The sequence below is a fragment of the Fundulus heteroclitus genome, chromosome 24 (genome assembly GCF_011125445.2).
Source record: "Fundulus heteroclitus isolate FHET01 chromosome 24, MU-UCD_Fhet_4.1, whole genome shotgun sequence".
Lineage (NCBI taxonomy): Eukaryota > Metazoa > Chordata > Actinopteri > Cyprinodontiformes > Fundulidae > Fundulus > Fundulus heteroclitus.
The window spans coordinates 25,918,249-25,936,063 of record NC_046384.1 but is presented as its reverse complement, the minus strand read 5'-3'; the positions used below and the strand labels follow the sequence as shown (position 1 = coordinate 25,936,063).

At 39.5% G+C, this 17,815-nt stretch overlaps 2 protein-coding genes across 2 annotated transcripts in view; both read left to right on the top strand.

The window, feature by feature from the left end:
- LOC118556133 (TSC22 domain family protein 1-like) overlaps positions 1-2,441 on the top strand; it is a 42,829-nt gene extending 40,388 nt beyond the window's left edge. Inside the window, exons 2-3 of the mRNA XM_036128079.1 lie at positions 1,479-1,581; positions 2,338-2,441. Of these exons, the coding sequence (XP_035983972.1) occupies positions 1,479-1,581; positions 2,338-2,439 (205 nt within the window). The 3' untranslated portion in view covers positions 2,440-2,441. The remainder of the gene's footprint in view (positions 1-1,478; positions 1,582-2,337) is intronic.
- A 2,352-nt stretch (positions 2,442-4,793) lies between these two features.
- zgc:65895 (uncharacterized protein LOC393546 homolog) lies at positions 4,794-15,916 on the top strand. The gene is made up of 3 exons (XM_021312987.2): positions 4,794-5,632; positions 5,935-5,986; positions 14,396-15,916. The coding sequence occupies exons 1-3, from the start codon at positions 5,475-5,477 to the stop codon at positions 14,657-14,659; spliced, it is 474 nt and encodes a 157-aa protein (XP_021168662.1). The 5' UTR covers positions 4,794-5,474; the 3' UTR covers positions 14,660-15,916.
- Positions 15,917-17,815: the final 1,899 nt, after the last annotated feature.

Below are 17,815 nucleotides of genomic sequence, written 5' to 3'. Positions count from 1 at the left end.
GAGATAAAAGATATTTAAGTTTAGGAACACAGTTAATTTTCAAAATGTAAACTTTTCCTACCATAGAGAAATTAAAAGTTACCCATCTTTCAACGTCACATGAGATATTTTGTAATAATGGGTCAAAATTGACTTCAACCAAATCTTTAAGCTGTCTGGGAAACCAAATACCCAAATACAGAATACCTTGTTGGGGCCACTGAAATGCACCTGGATAGAGGGCAGTGGAGGGGCAATAAGCTGTTAAGGGGAGTACCTTAAACTTGGACCAGTTCACCTTGTATCCATAAAATTTTGAGAATAAGTCTATAATTCCAAGAAGACATGGTACAGATCTGCCAGGATCAGAGACCAGTAATAAGATGTCATCTGTGTAAACCATCAGTTTATGTACCATCTGACCCACAGTGACCCCCGGAAAATCTGTCGCCTCACGTCAGGCAGCTGCTAGAGGCTCAATGGCTAAACAGAAGAGCAAAGGGGATAGGGTTGAACCCTACCTGGTTCCTCTTCCCAACTACAAATAATCTAAAAAAAAAAAAAAAAAGACCATTGGTCTGCACTGCTGCTTCTGGGTGCTTACATGAATCCATCTTATAAAGGTGCTACCAAATCCGAACTCTTCTAAAATCCTGAACAAATACTGCCATTTGACCATATCAGATGGTGTTATATAAATAACACCATCTGGTGCGCCCGTTCAATCTCAAGGTCGTGGTCATGCGGTAGATTGAGCGAGGTTTTCAGCATCATCCAGAAAACCAGCCATGTCGGAACCTTCTTTGTTTTCAGGTGTTCCGTATATCCGCAAGTTGTTTCTCCGTGCTTGAGCCTCCTGGTCAATCAGCCTCGCTTCTAAACTAGCCTGGCGCAGAGTTAGCCGTTTGACTAACGTTGATGTTGCTTGAAGTACAGTCTTCGTTTCATCTACTCTTCCCTCCACTTCTTCCAGTCTGTCATTTGGCCTCTTTAATTCCTGTTTTATGGCGGAGAGTTGCGCCCCGTTGTCTCTCCTAAATGCACAGATTTTGCTGAGAATGCTACTCAGGCTAGCTTCCGCGCGCTGTTCCTCACCTGGGTTTGCCTGGTCTGGAGAGCTACTTCGGCTGTGGCTCCCATTTGGGTCTTCCTCTGCCAGAGCCATGCTTAGTCCACTTCTAGTAGTAACCCTCTTTTTCATTGTTTTTTTAAAAGTGCCCACCAGGATTGATAAAATCAAGGATTTTGGGGGTTAAATTGTAAAACCTTTCGGGAGCTAGACGTATTAGGCTGCCATCCTCTCAGTAGCGGAACCAGAAGTCTAAACATAGGCTTTTTAGAAATGTTTTAATCATCGACCGCGTACAAGAGCTGTGGATACGAGGAGCCCTACTTCCTTCACCCCCAGCCGAAGAATGAGATATCCCTCCGCCTGTGGTTAAAAGTTGTAAATTTGAAGAAACCACCAAAACAATGGTATGTTTGTTCTTTTAATTTAGTGGACAAAAGACCGATAGAAGACCACACGATGCTAGAAAAGTGGCTGGGCTACGAAGTTCCATTAAAATCTCTGTGGAGACGTCAAGAGGACAGCAGACACAGGTAAGCTAAGAGATGTTTACAGAGTTTACATTTATGTCGCCCTTGACAAAACATATGCTTTCACATTAAGACAGCCGTCTTTTAGCTTTGTTTTGTCTGTCAATTATTATCTGAATATTTTTCATCCCTGCTGGTAGGTTTTTGGGGTTCCGTTTGTAAAGTTATACAATGAAAGATTTACAGCAAAATGTTTAGCCCGTCATATGACATAAAAGGCAGGGTTCATGATTCATATTTTTGTTATTCATAAATCTGTAAATAAGTCACAGTTCCAAGTTTAATATTTAAATAACAAGCTTATTATTTAGCTCCAAAGTAGACGTCTAGTTTGTAAACTAAACATTTAATTTGGAGTTCAATATTTAATTTGAAAACTAAATGCTTGGTTTGCATCTTAATATATAGTTTACAATCTAAACATTTAGCTGTGTAATTAAATATTTAGTTTGGAACGGTGACATTTACAAATGTATAACATGGTGACTTTAAAAATGAAACCCATTTTTTCCTCTTATAGAACCCAAACTATTGCTTTTATATCTTGACTGTGTAACCTTACAAATGGCATCCCAGATACTAACACAGGCTGTTTGTAAAAACTAGAAGGAATGTGTGATATGAATATTTTAATGAGTATGAGTAATGATGCAGCTGGTGCTTTATTAGCTTGGTGTTAACGTAGTTTTCAGTAGTCTTGATATGTTTTATGCTGTTTGCTAAACTTATTGTGGTCTTGTGCGGTCTTGTGTTTGACAGATGACCGCCGCTGTCATGCAGAGGCTGACTGGACCACTCCATAATAAGAGTCACCTATGCAGAAATATGCGGATACTACAGGCACCGAAGGATCACACCTAGGAGAAGAGAAGAACAGTGCATGTCTACTCCTCTGGCATACCAGAGGAGTGTCTCTGACACATGGAAGAATGCATAATGTATTTGCCGGCCACTCATATTTCAGATATATTACCTGTCCAGGTGTACCCTGCCTCTCGCCATTGACTGCTGGCGATAGGCACCAGCACCCCTCGCCATCCCAACAGTGATAAGGGTGTAGGAAAATGGATGGATGGATGGTTATAAATTAGTACAAAAAGCATGAATAATGTTTTTATTTTTCTAATCAACAGATTGTGCAGCTTTTCAAGATAAACAAAAGTCTGATCTTTTGTTCATAGATGCTGTTTAAGGTCATTCAAGTTTGGGTAATATTCTGTCAAAACACCACCTCTTCCTTTCTGTGAAGGTAAGCACACCATTCTAATTCATAACATTCTAATCTTGAATGGCAAGTTGGAAAAGTACATCAGGAAGGTAAGTGGAAAAATATGGTTTATAGTTGTCACTATAAACTATCCATATTTTATATATATATGATGACACCAAGTACTGTAATATAAATAAAAAATAACTGTTCCTTTAACTTTGTTAAAAGGTGCAGTTTGCCTTGCCAAAGGTCTGACTGGATTGTCCTGAACAGATGAGCAGTGCTATCCCCAAAAGGCTGAATGATGGATGTTTCCTGCACCACAAGAATTAAACGTCCTACAAATATGCCATAAGTGAAGTGTACTACATTAAATGTAAACAAATTGCATTAATTCAATAAATGAAATACTCTTGTCTTTTTGCCAGTTTATGTACATAAGATACACTTTAGTTCTTTACATGTGCTTAGGACGACAACATCAACTTGATCAAAATATGAATAAATGCAAATTACATTAGCAAGTAAAATGGATTGCAAACTTTAATTACACACCTTTTAGTTGGACACAATTTATGTATGTGTAAACATTTAAATTGTCTAAAACTAAGGATATACAATACTTGAAAAGTTATTAAAAATGAAAAGTAATTCCAAAATGTAAAACCTCGAGGTGCTACACAAAGAAATATTTTAAAGCAGAGATCCAAAACACATTCTAGTGTATTATGATTCCACTGATTTACAGTAGAATATAACTAATCATGACATGTAAACTTCGCTCAATCAGCATCCTCGTGGATGATGTCCTCCTGCATGTTCTAAGGGGCTGCACAGACTTGAAAGATTTTGTCCATTTTATTTACCAACTTGATAGTTAGTGAGGACGCGTGCAGCAGCGTTCTGGATCAGCTGCAGCTGTCTGATCCACTTTTTAGGCAGGCCTGTGAAAACACTGTTGCAGTAATCAATTCTACTAAATATAAACGCATGGATTAGTTTTTCCAGATCCTGCTGAGACATCAGTACTTTAATCCTGGAAATGTTCCTCAGGTGATAGAAAGCCGACCTTGTCACTGTCTGTAAATGCTTTTGGAGGTTCAGGTCTGAGTCCATCACTACACCCAGATGTCGGGCTTGATCAGTGGTTTCTAGCTGAAGCGACTGAAGCTGTGTGCTAACTTTTGATCTCTCCTCTATTGGTCTAAATATTATTACTTCAGTTTTGTTTTTATTCAATTGAAGAAAGTTTTGACACTTCCAGCAAGATGTGCACCAACAATTTGTCTTCCTTTGAACTCACCCATGTCACCCATAATGTTGTGTGCATTGCAATATTTTGAGCAAAACTGTGCTCTTACCCTGCTAATTGGACCTTCACCCTCTGCTCTTATTGGTTCAATGTGCAATTAATGAAGATTGGCCACCAGGCTGGTCCAATTTAGCCATGAAACCTCCCACACTAAAATGAGAGGTGTTTCAGTTTCATTGTCCAACCCCTGTATATAGTGTATTTCACTTACTGAATTGAGTTACTGAAATAATTGTCTATACTTTTATTTATTAAGATTTAATTCTAGTGTTTATGTAAGGCAGAGGTTACAAATGTAAACGTTACGACCTTTTGTTTGGACCGTTTTTGCCTTTTCTTCTTTCTATTAAAAACGGCTCTATGAAAAGAAGTGGAAACAACGCCCCCAAAATGACGCTTGTGGCCAAAAAGTGTATTATGTCAGTAGTGGTTCAGGACTACCGTAGCAAATGAATGGGAAACGTTGACCGTCGGCTGTCGCCAATTATCTCATTAGCTGCGTCTCAGATCGAAATACGCAGTTTGCAGCTCTGCAGACGCAAAGTTTTCCTGGTCGGCAGGTTTTGATGAAGACAAATCCTTTTCACTCAGAAGGTTTGATTTAAAATCCCCAAGCGATGAGAGCCTACAACCAAGGAACTCGGAAGCTTTGCCTTTGACGGTCATGCCCACCACCAGGCGGGCGCCTTCTTCAACTTCTTCAGAAGTTGAACGATTCTAGTTATTATTATTATTGCTTTTTCTTGTAAGTCTGTCCTTCCCAATTTGTTCAAAGTCGTTAGATGCAATTTACTTAACTTTGTGTAATCCTGTATACACACACACACACACAAAATCGTAAGTGGCAGTAGTAACATTGTACACTCCCTGAAAGTATCTACCACTGTATTGTAATGCTATTACTAAAAAAAAAAAAAAAAAAGAAGCCTGAAAGTCTAAACATAGGCTTCGAGCACGAAGTCCAGAAAAGGCAGGTTCTGAGTCCAGAAAAGGCAATAATGAGTCTGGATAACCCTTGGCTCTTGCTACCATCTAACACCTGTAGGGGAAGACATCGGTACTCACTCAAGAACAGTTGGAGAGTATGAGAATGAATACATTGAGCAATTGTTTTCCCTTGAGACGCGAGTGCCAGTCTTGCTATGTTAATGAGCGCCCCTCTCAGCCAATCGCGATGCTGCTTGCGCTGTTTTGCCACATGAATCACCCGGAGAGGGAGCCGATCTGTGAGGAGCAGCAGCCCGTGGCTTTAGTCTTTTGTGTATTCTGTTCCGGCTGCGGTTGAGCTGTTCGCCTCGGAGGTGGGAAGCCGAGGGCTAAAATAATGCGTTGTTTTCTACTTTTCTACTGCTGGCCTCCCACTACCTCCAGCCGATGAATCGCTCCTCGGTTTTAAATGGGCGGACCAGCATGAATTCCCAATTTTACGCGTTGGCGATGGACCTTGGTGTTTGTCAGCTAAGGAATTTCTCGATTTCATTTCTTTCCTCTGTGCTTGGAAAAGAAAGTACAGCAGTCGCAATTGACAATAGGTAAAGTCTCCCATATAAGGTGCTGCCTTATTTATTCTTCCACAATAATGCATTTTTGTGTATTAGATTGGTTGATCGGGATTTTTGACTCAGTGTGGCCCCGATAACAATTCCCCACTGGAATACACGTTTCAATTATTAGTAACAGAAATAAAATGTTTTTAATTTATTTTAAGATGTAGCAGCCAATCACTACTCTGGTGGTAATAGACTTGTTTTCTTCAGATGAGAGGCAGCCGCAGTGCTCATCGTGTCCCATCGTTTTCCACTCAAACACGTTTTTCTTTCATTCTGTCTTACAGCTCTTCGGGTGCCAGCGTGGTTGCCATCGACAACAAGATCGAGCAGGCAATGGTAAGCTGGCTGCTTTCTGTGCTGCAGGGGCTGCAGTGTGTCTGGAACTAGGCTGTTCGCATGCTGCTATGGATGTTATGTAACCCAACAGTGATGCGCAGAGTCACTCTGGGCTCTTTCCTGTTTTGCTGTGCCTCTTTCATATTTCTTATGTAATGTGATGTTTTTTTGTTTTTGGAGGACCTCTCGGAAATATGAGATCTGTTTTTTTTTTTTTTTTTTTTTTTTTTTAGCTTTTGAAATGTGTTTCTGCACGACTTGTTTGTGTGGACTTTCATTCCATGTCACATTCGTACACGATGAGCTTTGGCTCATGTGGAGCTCGATGTGGCCCAAGCTGAAAGAGATGGCACGCAACTCGTGTCCCTCTTGCTTCTTAGGCCACCATACTCGCCTCTCTTAACCTTTCCTCATGTGTTGCCAGGCAGGTTGAAGCCTTCCCTCCATCCTGTATAAATAACTCGGCTTGCAATTGGCTCCTCCCATTCCGACGAAGGAACATTTTGTTCCCTGGCCGAGAAGAGGGCAGGAGGGGTGGGGATGCTGTAAGATTATTCAACAAATTCCACTTCTGTAGGTTGCTTGTCATTATGAGAATATTCTAGAAGGCAGGTTTTGTAAAGCCCTTGTTAATTCTAACAAAAGTAAAGGTAATGGTTTATTTTTTGCTCCCTGCTGTGGTGCAAAAAGTGGTTTTGTCAGTTTTATACTGCATGTAGTTAACTGCAGTAAATCCAACTTTGAAATATAAACTATAAAGACACATCTATGCTGGAGTTGTCCTGGGTTCTGTCCTGGTACAAGAGCTCCCAGTGTGGAGCCAACAAACCCAGTGGCCATAAAAATGATCCTAGACACACTTTGGAACAGATGAAGAATATTTTAAAGGCCTTCATTTTTCATTTACTGTCAAAGGCGTTGCCATAAAGCTTGGTCTTGAAGTGGGCCATTGTCTGTGTTCCTGTCCTGTAACCTGGAAGCCAACTGAACAAACAACCCTCTACCAACTGCTAAACTTAGTAGTCTAAAAAAATAGCATCACATTGTATAATAAGTTAAAAACACGGGAGAGAAATAATTTATGTATATAGTTACATTAGTTCTGAACATAAAACACAAGTTCTGAAAAACCTTGGTTCTTTAAAAGATCTTCCTGAGGTCGTCTGTTTCCAGTAGTTCACTTGACTGAAACAATCAGTTGTGTTTCGAACACTGTCCCTTTTCTACGTAAGAGAATCCCATTACAAGATTATTGTTTCTCAAAATACCGTTCTTGTTTTGCACAGCTCTGTCTTTTAATCTTTTGGGTTTTTTGTCTGTCCCTAAGTTAAACATCCACATGGGCCTCCAGTTAAAACCTGACCCTTACACATATCAGACAGTGGCATCCTTTTTATTTAGTCTTCATAAAACGTGTTGATCAGACGATAGTCCTCGTCATATATGCCACCCAGCGGCAACTGTGGCAGAGCTGCTTCATTGTAGGTGATTTCAACTACAGCAAGCTGGAAGCATTCCTTCCTGGATTCTAGCAATATGTGTCATGTAAATACAGAAACAATCAACTTCTTGATAAATGTTAAGGTATTATTAAAAATGGCTACAGTGCCAAATCTCTCCCTCCCCTGGGAAACTCTGACCACTAGAGTGCAACTGATATCAGCAAACCTCAGGTTAAAACAGAGACTATGTGGATAAAGGACACAGTAGAGAATCTGAGAGGATGCGTTTTCTGCACCGCTTGGTCTGTTTTCCATGACAACACAAATGTAGATGAGGCAGCTGAATTACCAACTTACTATATAAAATTCTGTGTTGTAAAAGGAGCAATAAGCAACATTTCATTGGTCTGTAGGCCAAAACAAGATGTGTGACAAGCCATGACTCTCTACCTCCACTAGAGCTTCAACCCAGCCCCCCTTTCCCCTCCCTTTCTCATGCATTACCTTGTGCATATTTGCAAAGGATAATTACACAGCAAAACCGCATCACATTATGGAGGAACATGTCTAGTAAAGAAGTACGTAACTCATAACTTTATAATGCTGTTAGCAAGAAAATGTTTTGATCTGCTGCACTGCTCTGGTGGTGGCAATTTATGGGCAGGGAGGGCTGAAGCCAGTGGCACCTGTTCACATGGACATAGTGTCTTGCAAAGGTATTTGGCCCCTTTGAACTTTTAGACCTTTTGCCACATTTCAGGCTTCAAACCTAAAGATATGAAACTTGAAATTTTTTGGGAAGAATCAACAACAACTGGGACACAATCATGAAGTCGAAGGAAATTTATGTGATATTTTAAACTTTTTCAGAAATAAAAAACTGAAAAGTGGGGTGAGCAAAAGTAATCGGCCCCTTTACTTTCAGTGCAGCAAACTCTCCAGAAGTTCAGTGAGGATCTCTGAATGATCCAATGTTGACCTAAATGACTGATGATGATAAATAGAATCCACCTGTGTGTAATCAAGTCTCTGTAGTAATGCACCTGCTCTGTGATAGTCTCAGAGGTCCCTTTTAAAGCGCAGAGAGCATCATGAAGAACAAGGAACTCACCAGGCAGGTCCGAGATACTGTTGTGGAGAAGTTTAAAGCCGGATTTGGATACAAAAAGATTTCCCAAGCTTCAAACATCCCAAGGAGCACTGTGCAAGCGATATCATTGAAATGGAAGGAGTATCAGACCACTGCAAATCTACAAAGACCTGGCGGTCCCTCTAAACTTTCAGCTCATACAAAGAGAAGACTGATCAGTGATGCACCCAAGAGGCCCATAATCACTCTGGATGAACTGCAGAGATCTACAGCTGAGGTGGGAGACTCTGTCCATAGGACAACAATTAGTCATATACTGCACACATCTGGCCTTTATGGAAGAGTGGCAAGAAGAAAGCCAGTTCTTAAAGATATCCATAAAAAGTTTTGTTGAAGGTTTACCACAAGCCACCTGGGAGAGACACCAAATATGTGGAAGAAGGTGCTCTGGTCAGATGACAGCTCATCACCCTTAACACACCATCCCCACTGTCAAACATGGTGGTGGCAGCATCATGGTTTGGGTCTGCTTTTCTTCAGCAGGGACAGGGAAGATGGATGGAGCCAAATACAGGACCATTCTGGAAGAAAACCTGTTGGAGTCTGCAAAAGACCCGAGACTGAGATGGAGATTTATCTTCCAACAAGACAATGATCCAAAACTTAAAGCAAAATCTACCCTGGAATGGTTCACAGATAAACATATGCAGGTGTTAGAATGGCCAAGTAAAAGGCCAGACCGGAATCCAATCGAGAATCTGTGGAAAGAACTGAAAACTGCTGTTCAAAAACACTCTCCATCCAACCTCACTGAGCTCAAGCTGTTTTGCAAGGAGGAATGGGCAAAAAAAAATTACAGTTTTATATTTTTATGTTTGAAGTCTGAAATGTGGCAAAAGATTGAAAAATTCAAGGGACTGTACATGCATGCGTGGCCGCATGTAAACAAGAAACTGGAGAACAACACAGAGAGATGGTCTGTGATGTCATACCATATTCCATCTAAAAAGATACCTTTAGTTCTTCACACCACTATTTATTTAAATCTGTCTAAAATAATGACATTTTGCATATTGCTCCTTTTTAACACTGTTGCTAAAAAGGATATCACTGGTTTTCCCAATAACAAGTCCTCTGGAACAACTATAGATCAAAGATAAAATAAACACAAAAATTAATAAATCAGCTGCTTAAGGAGGCCAGAAAAATGAAAAAAGGACACAATTGAAGTCTGTTAAAGCCATAATCAACATGGGACCCCACAAAAAAAACACTTAATCACAGCAGATGAGATTCATACTGTCAACCAATTGAATAATTTTACATGTGGTTTGAGAACCAGGGTTTAAGCAACTCATGACTACAATCTATCACAAATGTTCATGTTCAGAATCAGAAATACTTTAATAATACCAGGGGGAAATTATTTAATCCAATGACTACAGTCACAAAGTCAGCTTTTTTGATGACATACATGCCATTTTACTTTTTGTTTTTGCTCAGCTTTGAGTACATTATAACCCTATTTACTAATTCAGAAAACTATCAACATGAATATCTACCCTGTCATCATTAAATAGTACACATGATTTCTGACAGGTCAGATTTAGAGAATGAAAGTTGATCACTCTCTGACCCAATAAAAATTAGCACAGGTGTACTATATAGGTGGGCTATTTAGACATTACAACATGTTTTCTTGGAACATCCATCCATCTGTTTTCCCTCACGCTTGTCCCTCATTGGGTCGCAAGGGGTGCTGTTGCCTATCTCCAGCTGTCAATGGGCGAGAGGCAGGGTACACCCTGGACAGGTCGTCAGTCTGCTTCTTGGAACAAGTATGTTGAAAGTCTGTGTTCTAAACTGCAGCAGAGGATGTACTTCCTCAGAAGACTCAATAGTAGTACTCAATAGCGATGGGGTTGATAAAAAGATCATGCTCCTCTTCTACCAGGCAGCGATGGAGACCTTATTACAGTTTAGCAAACAGGGCTTGGTAACTAAAAAATAAGCTTTCCCATCCATGTAATTAAAACTCCCACAAAAATTGATCATTGCTGAAAGTTGCACCAACCCATCTTCTATGTTATGAGCTGTTTTCTTCAGGCAACACATGAAGGCTGGCAAAAAATATAAATTAAATAATAAAAAAAAAAAAACTTTGGTCCACTTCTCATTTTTAACCTTCACCCAGTGCTATGATTGACTTTTAAATAACAGTTTGATCTGGACAGCTTTAGTTAGCAAGTCCCCCTCTACTTTTAATCTTCTAAGTCTTTGTTTTTTATAATCCATATAGTAGATATATTTGAAGGATATATATATATATATATATATATATATATATATATATATATATATATATATATATATATATATATATATATATATATATATATATATATATATATATATATAGAGAGAGAGAGAGAGAGAGAGAGAGAATTAGTTAAACTGTCTTTCTGTTATGTTTATTGTGTAATTGCACCATTTTACTGTATCTATTTTTAGTGCAGCTTGACTTGCTTTGAAACCAGTTTCCCTGTGAGGACTTTAAAATTAGTTTGAATTGATCTAGCAGCAGTAAATACCAAATCGCTTTAATTTGATTAAAAAAACACAAAAAAAGTAAATACAGTATACTTCTTCCCTTTTTGTCCCATTGTAACCATGACAGTGTGTTCGATTGGGGTTTAACGTGGTAGAGCGACACAAAGCAGTGCATAATTGTCAAGTAGAAGAAAACATTACTTGTTTTAAACTTTTTTTTATTATTTAAACTGAAAAGTTTTTATTTTGCATTTGTATTCTCCCCCTCCTAAGTCAACACTATTAGCAATTGCAGTTGTATTGTTTTCATGTAGTCTTTAACAGCTTTGCACATCTAGGGCTGAAACGATTCCTAAAATCTTTCTAATATGTTGATTTCTAAAATTCCATGAGACAAATTCTCTATCACGAAGCCTCAGTCTTAACTAGTTAGCATACCAGTTAGCAATTTAGGTTTAACATGGACAGTCAAATTACAGCCGCTGTAAAGTCCTACTTTTTAGGCAGCTGGCAGAAGTGAAATCTTTCCTGTCCCGGCAACTCATTGAAACAGTGATCCACATTTTTATTTTGCAATTGACTCAATTTTAATAATAATAATCTTTGTCATTGCAATATACATTCCAGTGAAATTTGTTCTCTGCATTTAACCCATCCCCATGGGGAGCAGTGGGCAGGGACCCAGAGGGGTAGTCTGTGAGAACCCAGAACCTCCGGGACACAGGTGCAATGCTCTAACCACTAGGCCACCACTCCCCAACTACTGTTGGAGTAAGTCATTCCAACCTTGCTGCACGTCTTTTAACTGTCTTACAAAACCACATCACCCTCTTAACTGCCTGCTTGTAAAACTCTCCTTTAAAACCCATTTAGATTTTTTTGGCTTTCAGCCATAGCCAGACTTTGTCTGACCTTTTTTGTTTTAAATTAGTTTTATGCCATGTTTTTTATTATTACTTTTTTATAATTTTCAGTTATGTTCAGCACTTTGCTTCAACCATGGTTGTTTTAAAGTGATTTTTAAATAAAGCTGGAATGGTATGTAAGGTTAACCTCCATTTCAACATCTCATGTCTTTTACAGCCTGCAACAGGTTTTCTTTCAGGACTGCCTTGGATTTAGCTCCATCCATTTTCCCAAATTGCTTGTGTCCCATACACAGTAGAGGGTGACACGGGAGTGGATTTTCACTCCTGTCCCATCCCACTCCCACAGAGTGGGAGTTCTCACAGACTACCCCTCTGGGTCTGGCCCAGGACACTGTCCTATCCCACAGTGGGATGGGATGGGACAGTGTCCTGGGCCAGAGTAAAAAATAAAGTCCTGTCCCATCTCACTCCTGGTAAAATTACTCTGACTCCCATCCCACTCCCATTCATATTGACTCCTGCTCCTGCGCCACTCCCATTCTTGTTGTCTTCATGAAGTTTCCTGGCAATACATTAAACCTGAATTTCTATGAAGGATCAGTTAACTTCCTGCTTTGAGCTGTAGTAAAGGCCAGTTAAAGTAAACAGAATAATAATAAATAAATGATAAAAGTAAAAAACAAGAAAACAGACCATGCCTATCTTAGTTGAAAAAATAAAATGTCCGATGTTGCCTTTTACTAATTTAAGTAATTGTTTCCTATGAATAATGGAGTTACTTTTATGTTTCAAATTGCTGAAACTAAAGAAAAATGCACCTAGCAAGAGATCTATACTCAATTAACAAAAAAGTGCATAAAGGCATTATGCTGGTGAAGATTCTCAGTCATCCAGGTCATGGTCATTCCAAAAAAAGGTAAAAAACAAAACAACTAGACTTGTTTTCCATAGTTGAAAACGTTTCGCTTCCTCTCCAGGAAGCTTTCTCAATTCAAAAAGTCTGGAGTAATGTGGAGTAACAAGCTTTATACAATTGGCCAACAAAAGTCTTGTAATGGCTTAGATAACATGCAAATTCAACAGAAACAGGACCACCCCTTAGTAATGGGTGGTCGTTAAAGCCATTACGCCAGCAGATTGGACCGAAACTGGTCCACTGCTCTGTAACGAGGATTTGTCAGGGTCGTTATTGGCTTGGCTTAAAGGAACAATGTTTTGATCACCCGAATGAGGGTGAGAGTTAGGGTGATGGTTGGCCAGAATTAATCATATAGCTGTGTAAGTTTTTGAGAGTTGAAACCTAAGGCCTCCTCCTCTGTTCAAAGTTGTTTTTTCTCTCTTAACATAGATGGCTTCCTTCACACCCCTTTCAGGTGTGTAAAGTAAAGGCATTACTTTCACAATTTATATAATGTACCTCAATGGTTCAAAAACTCAGTTTTGTAAAAGAAAAAGTTGAATATGATACAAGCATATTAGTATTGGGCAATTTGCTAGAAAATATCCACAAACTAATTAGGGTTTACTATCAGAACCAATACATTCATTGAACATTAAACATTCTTGGATAATGAGTCCAGGAAACACATTTTACAAGCAGGGTACTGAACATTAACACCACGACATTCAACTCTCGTCAAGTTTGTAAATATTTGCAACTTTCCAGTCAGCTCTGTGAGTTTAATAGATAAGTCCTTACTTCTAACTTTGTGTTGCAAATCCAACTTTTCCAGGTCGAGTTCACTACTAGCTGTTGATCCCTCCATTGCTGTTTTTTGAGCGCGGGCGGAAAACATAGATTGGAAGCACTGTTGGCTTTTCGGTCATGTAGTTCTTTTGACTTGATTTATAGTTTAGGTTTCTTTTCCAAGAAACCTAAACTATCTCAATCCCGCAGGACTCCCATCCTGCGGGATTCCCTAAAAAATGTTAGCCTCTAATATACAGCTTGTGGAAAACTACAAGCAGGATTTCTTCTGTCTACCTTCCAGCAATTCCTTCTTCTTGCCACTCATCCCTATATGATAGAGTTGTGGAGTGCACAGCTAACCGAGTGCTCCACCTAAACTGTTGATCTTTGCAGATCCAAGAACCTCCTGGCTGTGTCCGTGATTACCACTCTCCTTGCCTGGCCTGTTAGTTTAAATGGAATGTCCTGTCTTCATGGGTTTGGAGTTTTCCCATACACTCTTTTTACAGTTGATGTAAACATAGATGGACTCTATTTACTCTATTTAGTTTACTCCTGAAGGCAATTAGTTACTCTGGATAGTCTAATAAAGGGGGGCGAATACATCTGCGCTACACCCTTTTATGATTTCAGTGTCACACCTATGCACTAACTTATGTTTTTCTATCGAATGAAATCCAATTATGGGCACGTTAAAGTATGTAGTTGTGCCGTGACAAAAAGTTTCTGATAGGACCTTCTTTCTGTCTCTCCTCTCTTTGTCCTCAGGACTTGGTGAAGAGCCACTTGATGTACGCTGTTCGCGAGGAGGTGGAAGTCCTAAAGGAGCAGATTAAAGAGCTGATAGAGCGAAACACTCAGCTGGAGCAGGAGAATAACCTGCTGAAGACACTGGCCAGCCCCGAGCAGATGGCTCAGTTCCAGGCACAGGTCCAGACCGCTGGTTCCCCAACCGGTGCCACCCAGCCTGCGGTCCTATCTGGTCCCACACAGGTCCTCCCCTCCACACAGAACTCCAGTACATCAGCATAACTAAGAATTAAGGATTATGGACAGGGGTAATGGAAGACGGAAGATGAGGAGTACTGACTTACTGTGAATGGACAATTGCATTAAAAACACTGGGCCTGTCATCATTTGGAGGCTTAACCAGAAAAAATATTTTCTTTTGTTGCACATTTAAATGAAAACCTTTTGGAGTTGCAGCTGAGTGAGTGTATCTGAATGTGTGTGCGCGTGTCCCCATTTTGTCTTTTACTGCCCTCTTCAGTTGTCTTTGTCCTTGGTTATAAAGAAATCTGCCCATTTTATAAAGTACATGTGAAACGATGGTTTAAATGTGGTGTAAACAAGGGGGAGAACATAGCCATTTCCTCCTCTTGTTGACCTCTGGAAGGTGTGCCATTGCTTGTCTGAACAGCACCCAACCAACCTGAACTTTTCGAACTGCACACAGTTCAGAAATTCCCATTTCCTGCATTTATTTTTTTGTCTATCTGGTCTTCATTCGGATAACATGGACAGACTTTGAATGGATAAATGTGGAATCATGAGGGTTGCATATCTGCAGCGGTTGGAACGTTAAACATTTAAACAGGAGACAGCTTTTTTGAAACAAGGACAGATGGTGAAGATGTGCTTTTTGTGTTATTGCTCTTGTTTGATGTAATTAATGTTAAGATAAATAACTGAAAAGGTGAATAAAAAGAACAAGACTGTTAGTAGGTAGTGAACTTCGTACACACTAAAAATTTCCAGTTCAGTTCTGACAAGTGCCTGGTTTATAACCATAGATACATAGAGCCTTTTATATGTTTTTATCTTTTTGTGTATATCTATCTATCTATGGTTTCACCAGGTTTTAAACTACCTGTGATGTCCGAACTCAGGGTCGGAACAGAAGAGGATTTTTTTGTTTTTACTTCCGCACCAAGATGATATAGGTCATGCAAGGACTCATGTGAACTCTCCTCTCTGCTGTTCCTTCAAACCCACTTGCTCAAATGATCTGGACTCTTTCATTTGATTTGAAAATAGTTTTTGTTGTTTGTTTTTTTTACTCCAAAGTATTTTATTTTAATTTTCCTCTCTTTTGTACAACCAAGTGTGTAAGTTGCATGCAGTGGGACTGGAGTGCTGAACTCCATAACTCAACACTTGTCATAAGCAAAAGAAAAATGCGCTGGCAAAATTTTGTTCATATATTGTGCAAGAGTCTTCAAGCCCATCACAAATGTGACATTTCAATTGCACTAGACAGTTGCACCTCAAATAAAAACAAAAACTGGATTGTTGGCTGTTATCTTTTTAATGTCTTACAATTTTAAGTTTACTAAGTTGTAATTTTATACATTTGTAATATGCATAGTTTTCAGTGATCAAAAGTTGACAAATTTATACAATAAAAGCCTTACTCTTAACTTTTCTCTGAATATAACCATACCCATCCTCAATCTTATCAGGCTTAAGCAAATGTAGTATATTAATTAAATATGTCAGAATAGAAGCCTCCTGTTATATAATGAGCTGAACACATTCTTCAATTGGTTCAGTTCAGGAACAGGCTCACCATCTTCCCCGCCTGCTCCCAGCCAGACATCCCACCCTCATCTGACCCACAGCTTTCCTGTCACACCTCGGATGTTTTACCCTCTACCTCAGTCACGGATTCTTCTGCTTCCACTAGTTTGTCTTCAACCAAATCAGGAGATGCTGCTGCTCCATCCACCTCCCACTTTCCCATTTCTAGAAATCAGGTGAAGAGGCAGTTGGAGAGACTGAAGTGAAACAAGGTTGCAGGTCCAGATGGTGTCAGCCCCAGAGTCCTGAAGGTCTGTGCAGAGCAGCTCTGTGAAAATCTGAAGCACCTCTTCAATCTAAGCTTGACCCAAGAGTAGGTACCGCTCTTGTGGAAGACATCCTGTCTGGTTCCGATACCAAAGAAAAATCACCCATCAGATGCATGACGATCTCTTCATCCTAACAGTAAAGAATATACTTTAATTTTAAATGTCCATCATTCCTACTCTCGTTTGGACTGGTTCTCAATCAGCAGCTCGCTGCTGTCTGACATTTCAGATGCTGTAATACATCCTATTACTGTCAGTTATCACGCTCCTGTTTCTTTGACCCTAATAAATAAAAAAGCAACCCCACAAAACAAAACCTGGAGACTTATTACACCAATGCTTAAGGATGAAGAATTTATCAAGTATTCTAAAGAATTCTAAAGAAGCAGGAGAGCACGTTTTGATTTGTGGAACTTGAGAAATGTAAGTAATCAAAGTTAGTGTCTCAAAATAACATTTAATTCTGAAGTATAATACATTTATCAACAAAAACCTAATCTATTTTTATAAAACTAAGTATTCTGTGTCAAGCAGGAGTTCTGAAGACTGCTGGAAAGATGGAAAAGCAAAGAATGACTGTCACACTTTAGGCACAGAAAGACGCAGAGACGGAGCGTTGGCAGGGTTCAGTTGAATTTATTTAGTGGTCCTCTTGGTCAGACAGGCAGTGGTCAGATATCTTAGTCCAGTCAGCAGTGGGGCAATCCTTGTAATCAATGTCAGACAAGTCGGAGGTCAAAGCCAAGGAATCCAAGGAGGTAGCTGAGAAAGCATGTTCAGGCAGGCAGAGGAAGATTAAAGGCAGATTTGATAAAATAACATTTTAAAGAATGATTTGCTCAGTAAAATCTATAAATTTATGGTGCTTGATTTTATCGATGCAGTTATTCCTCCGGAATGCTAGGGGGCTGTATTAATCACTTGATGCTAAAGTTATACAAAACACCATTAAATCAACATTAATGTTTCATGTATACCATTTAATATTTAAGATAATAAACAGCAAATAAGAAATATTGATATCAACTTTTTCTGTTCTGTGTCTAGCAAGCTCTCATCTAAAGGATTATGTTGATCCATTTGGAGATGTATTGTAGCCTATTTGCTAAGAAGTAGTGATGAAAGTAAGGAAGATCTAGTCTAAAGAGTCGCGACACTCCCATTGGACTCCGTTGTAGGCTGTTTGCCGCCCACTTCCGGGGTATGCAGCCTCGCATAGTTCCAAAAAGCCATTCTATGGCGTCGGACATCATTCACTTCCATTGCTGACTCTCGAGTAACTTCTGAGGTAAGTTGATTAAATAGCTACCTGTTTTGAATTGTCAACTGTCTATATTGT

What these genes read in the sequence shown, in the direction of transcription:
- zgc:65895 (XM_021312987.2), top strand. Translation starts at nt 5,475, where the DNA reads ATGAATCGCTCCTCGGTTTTAAATGGGCGGACCAGCATGAATTCCCAA. An exon ending in GCAGTCGCAATTGACAATAG is followed by an intron (nt 5,633 to 5,934) that starts GTAAAGTCTCCC and finishes TCTGTCTTACAG; the next exon opens with CTCTTCGGGTGCCAGCGTGG. An exon ending in ACAAGATCGAGCAGGCAATG is followed by an intron (nt 5,987 to 14,395) that starts GTAAGCTGGCTG and finishes CTTTGTCCTCAG; the next exon opens with GACTTGGTGAAGAGCCACTT.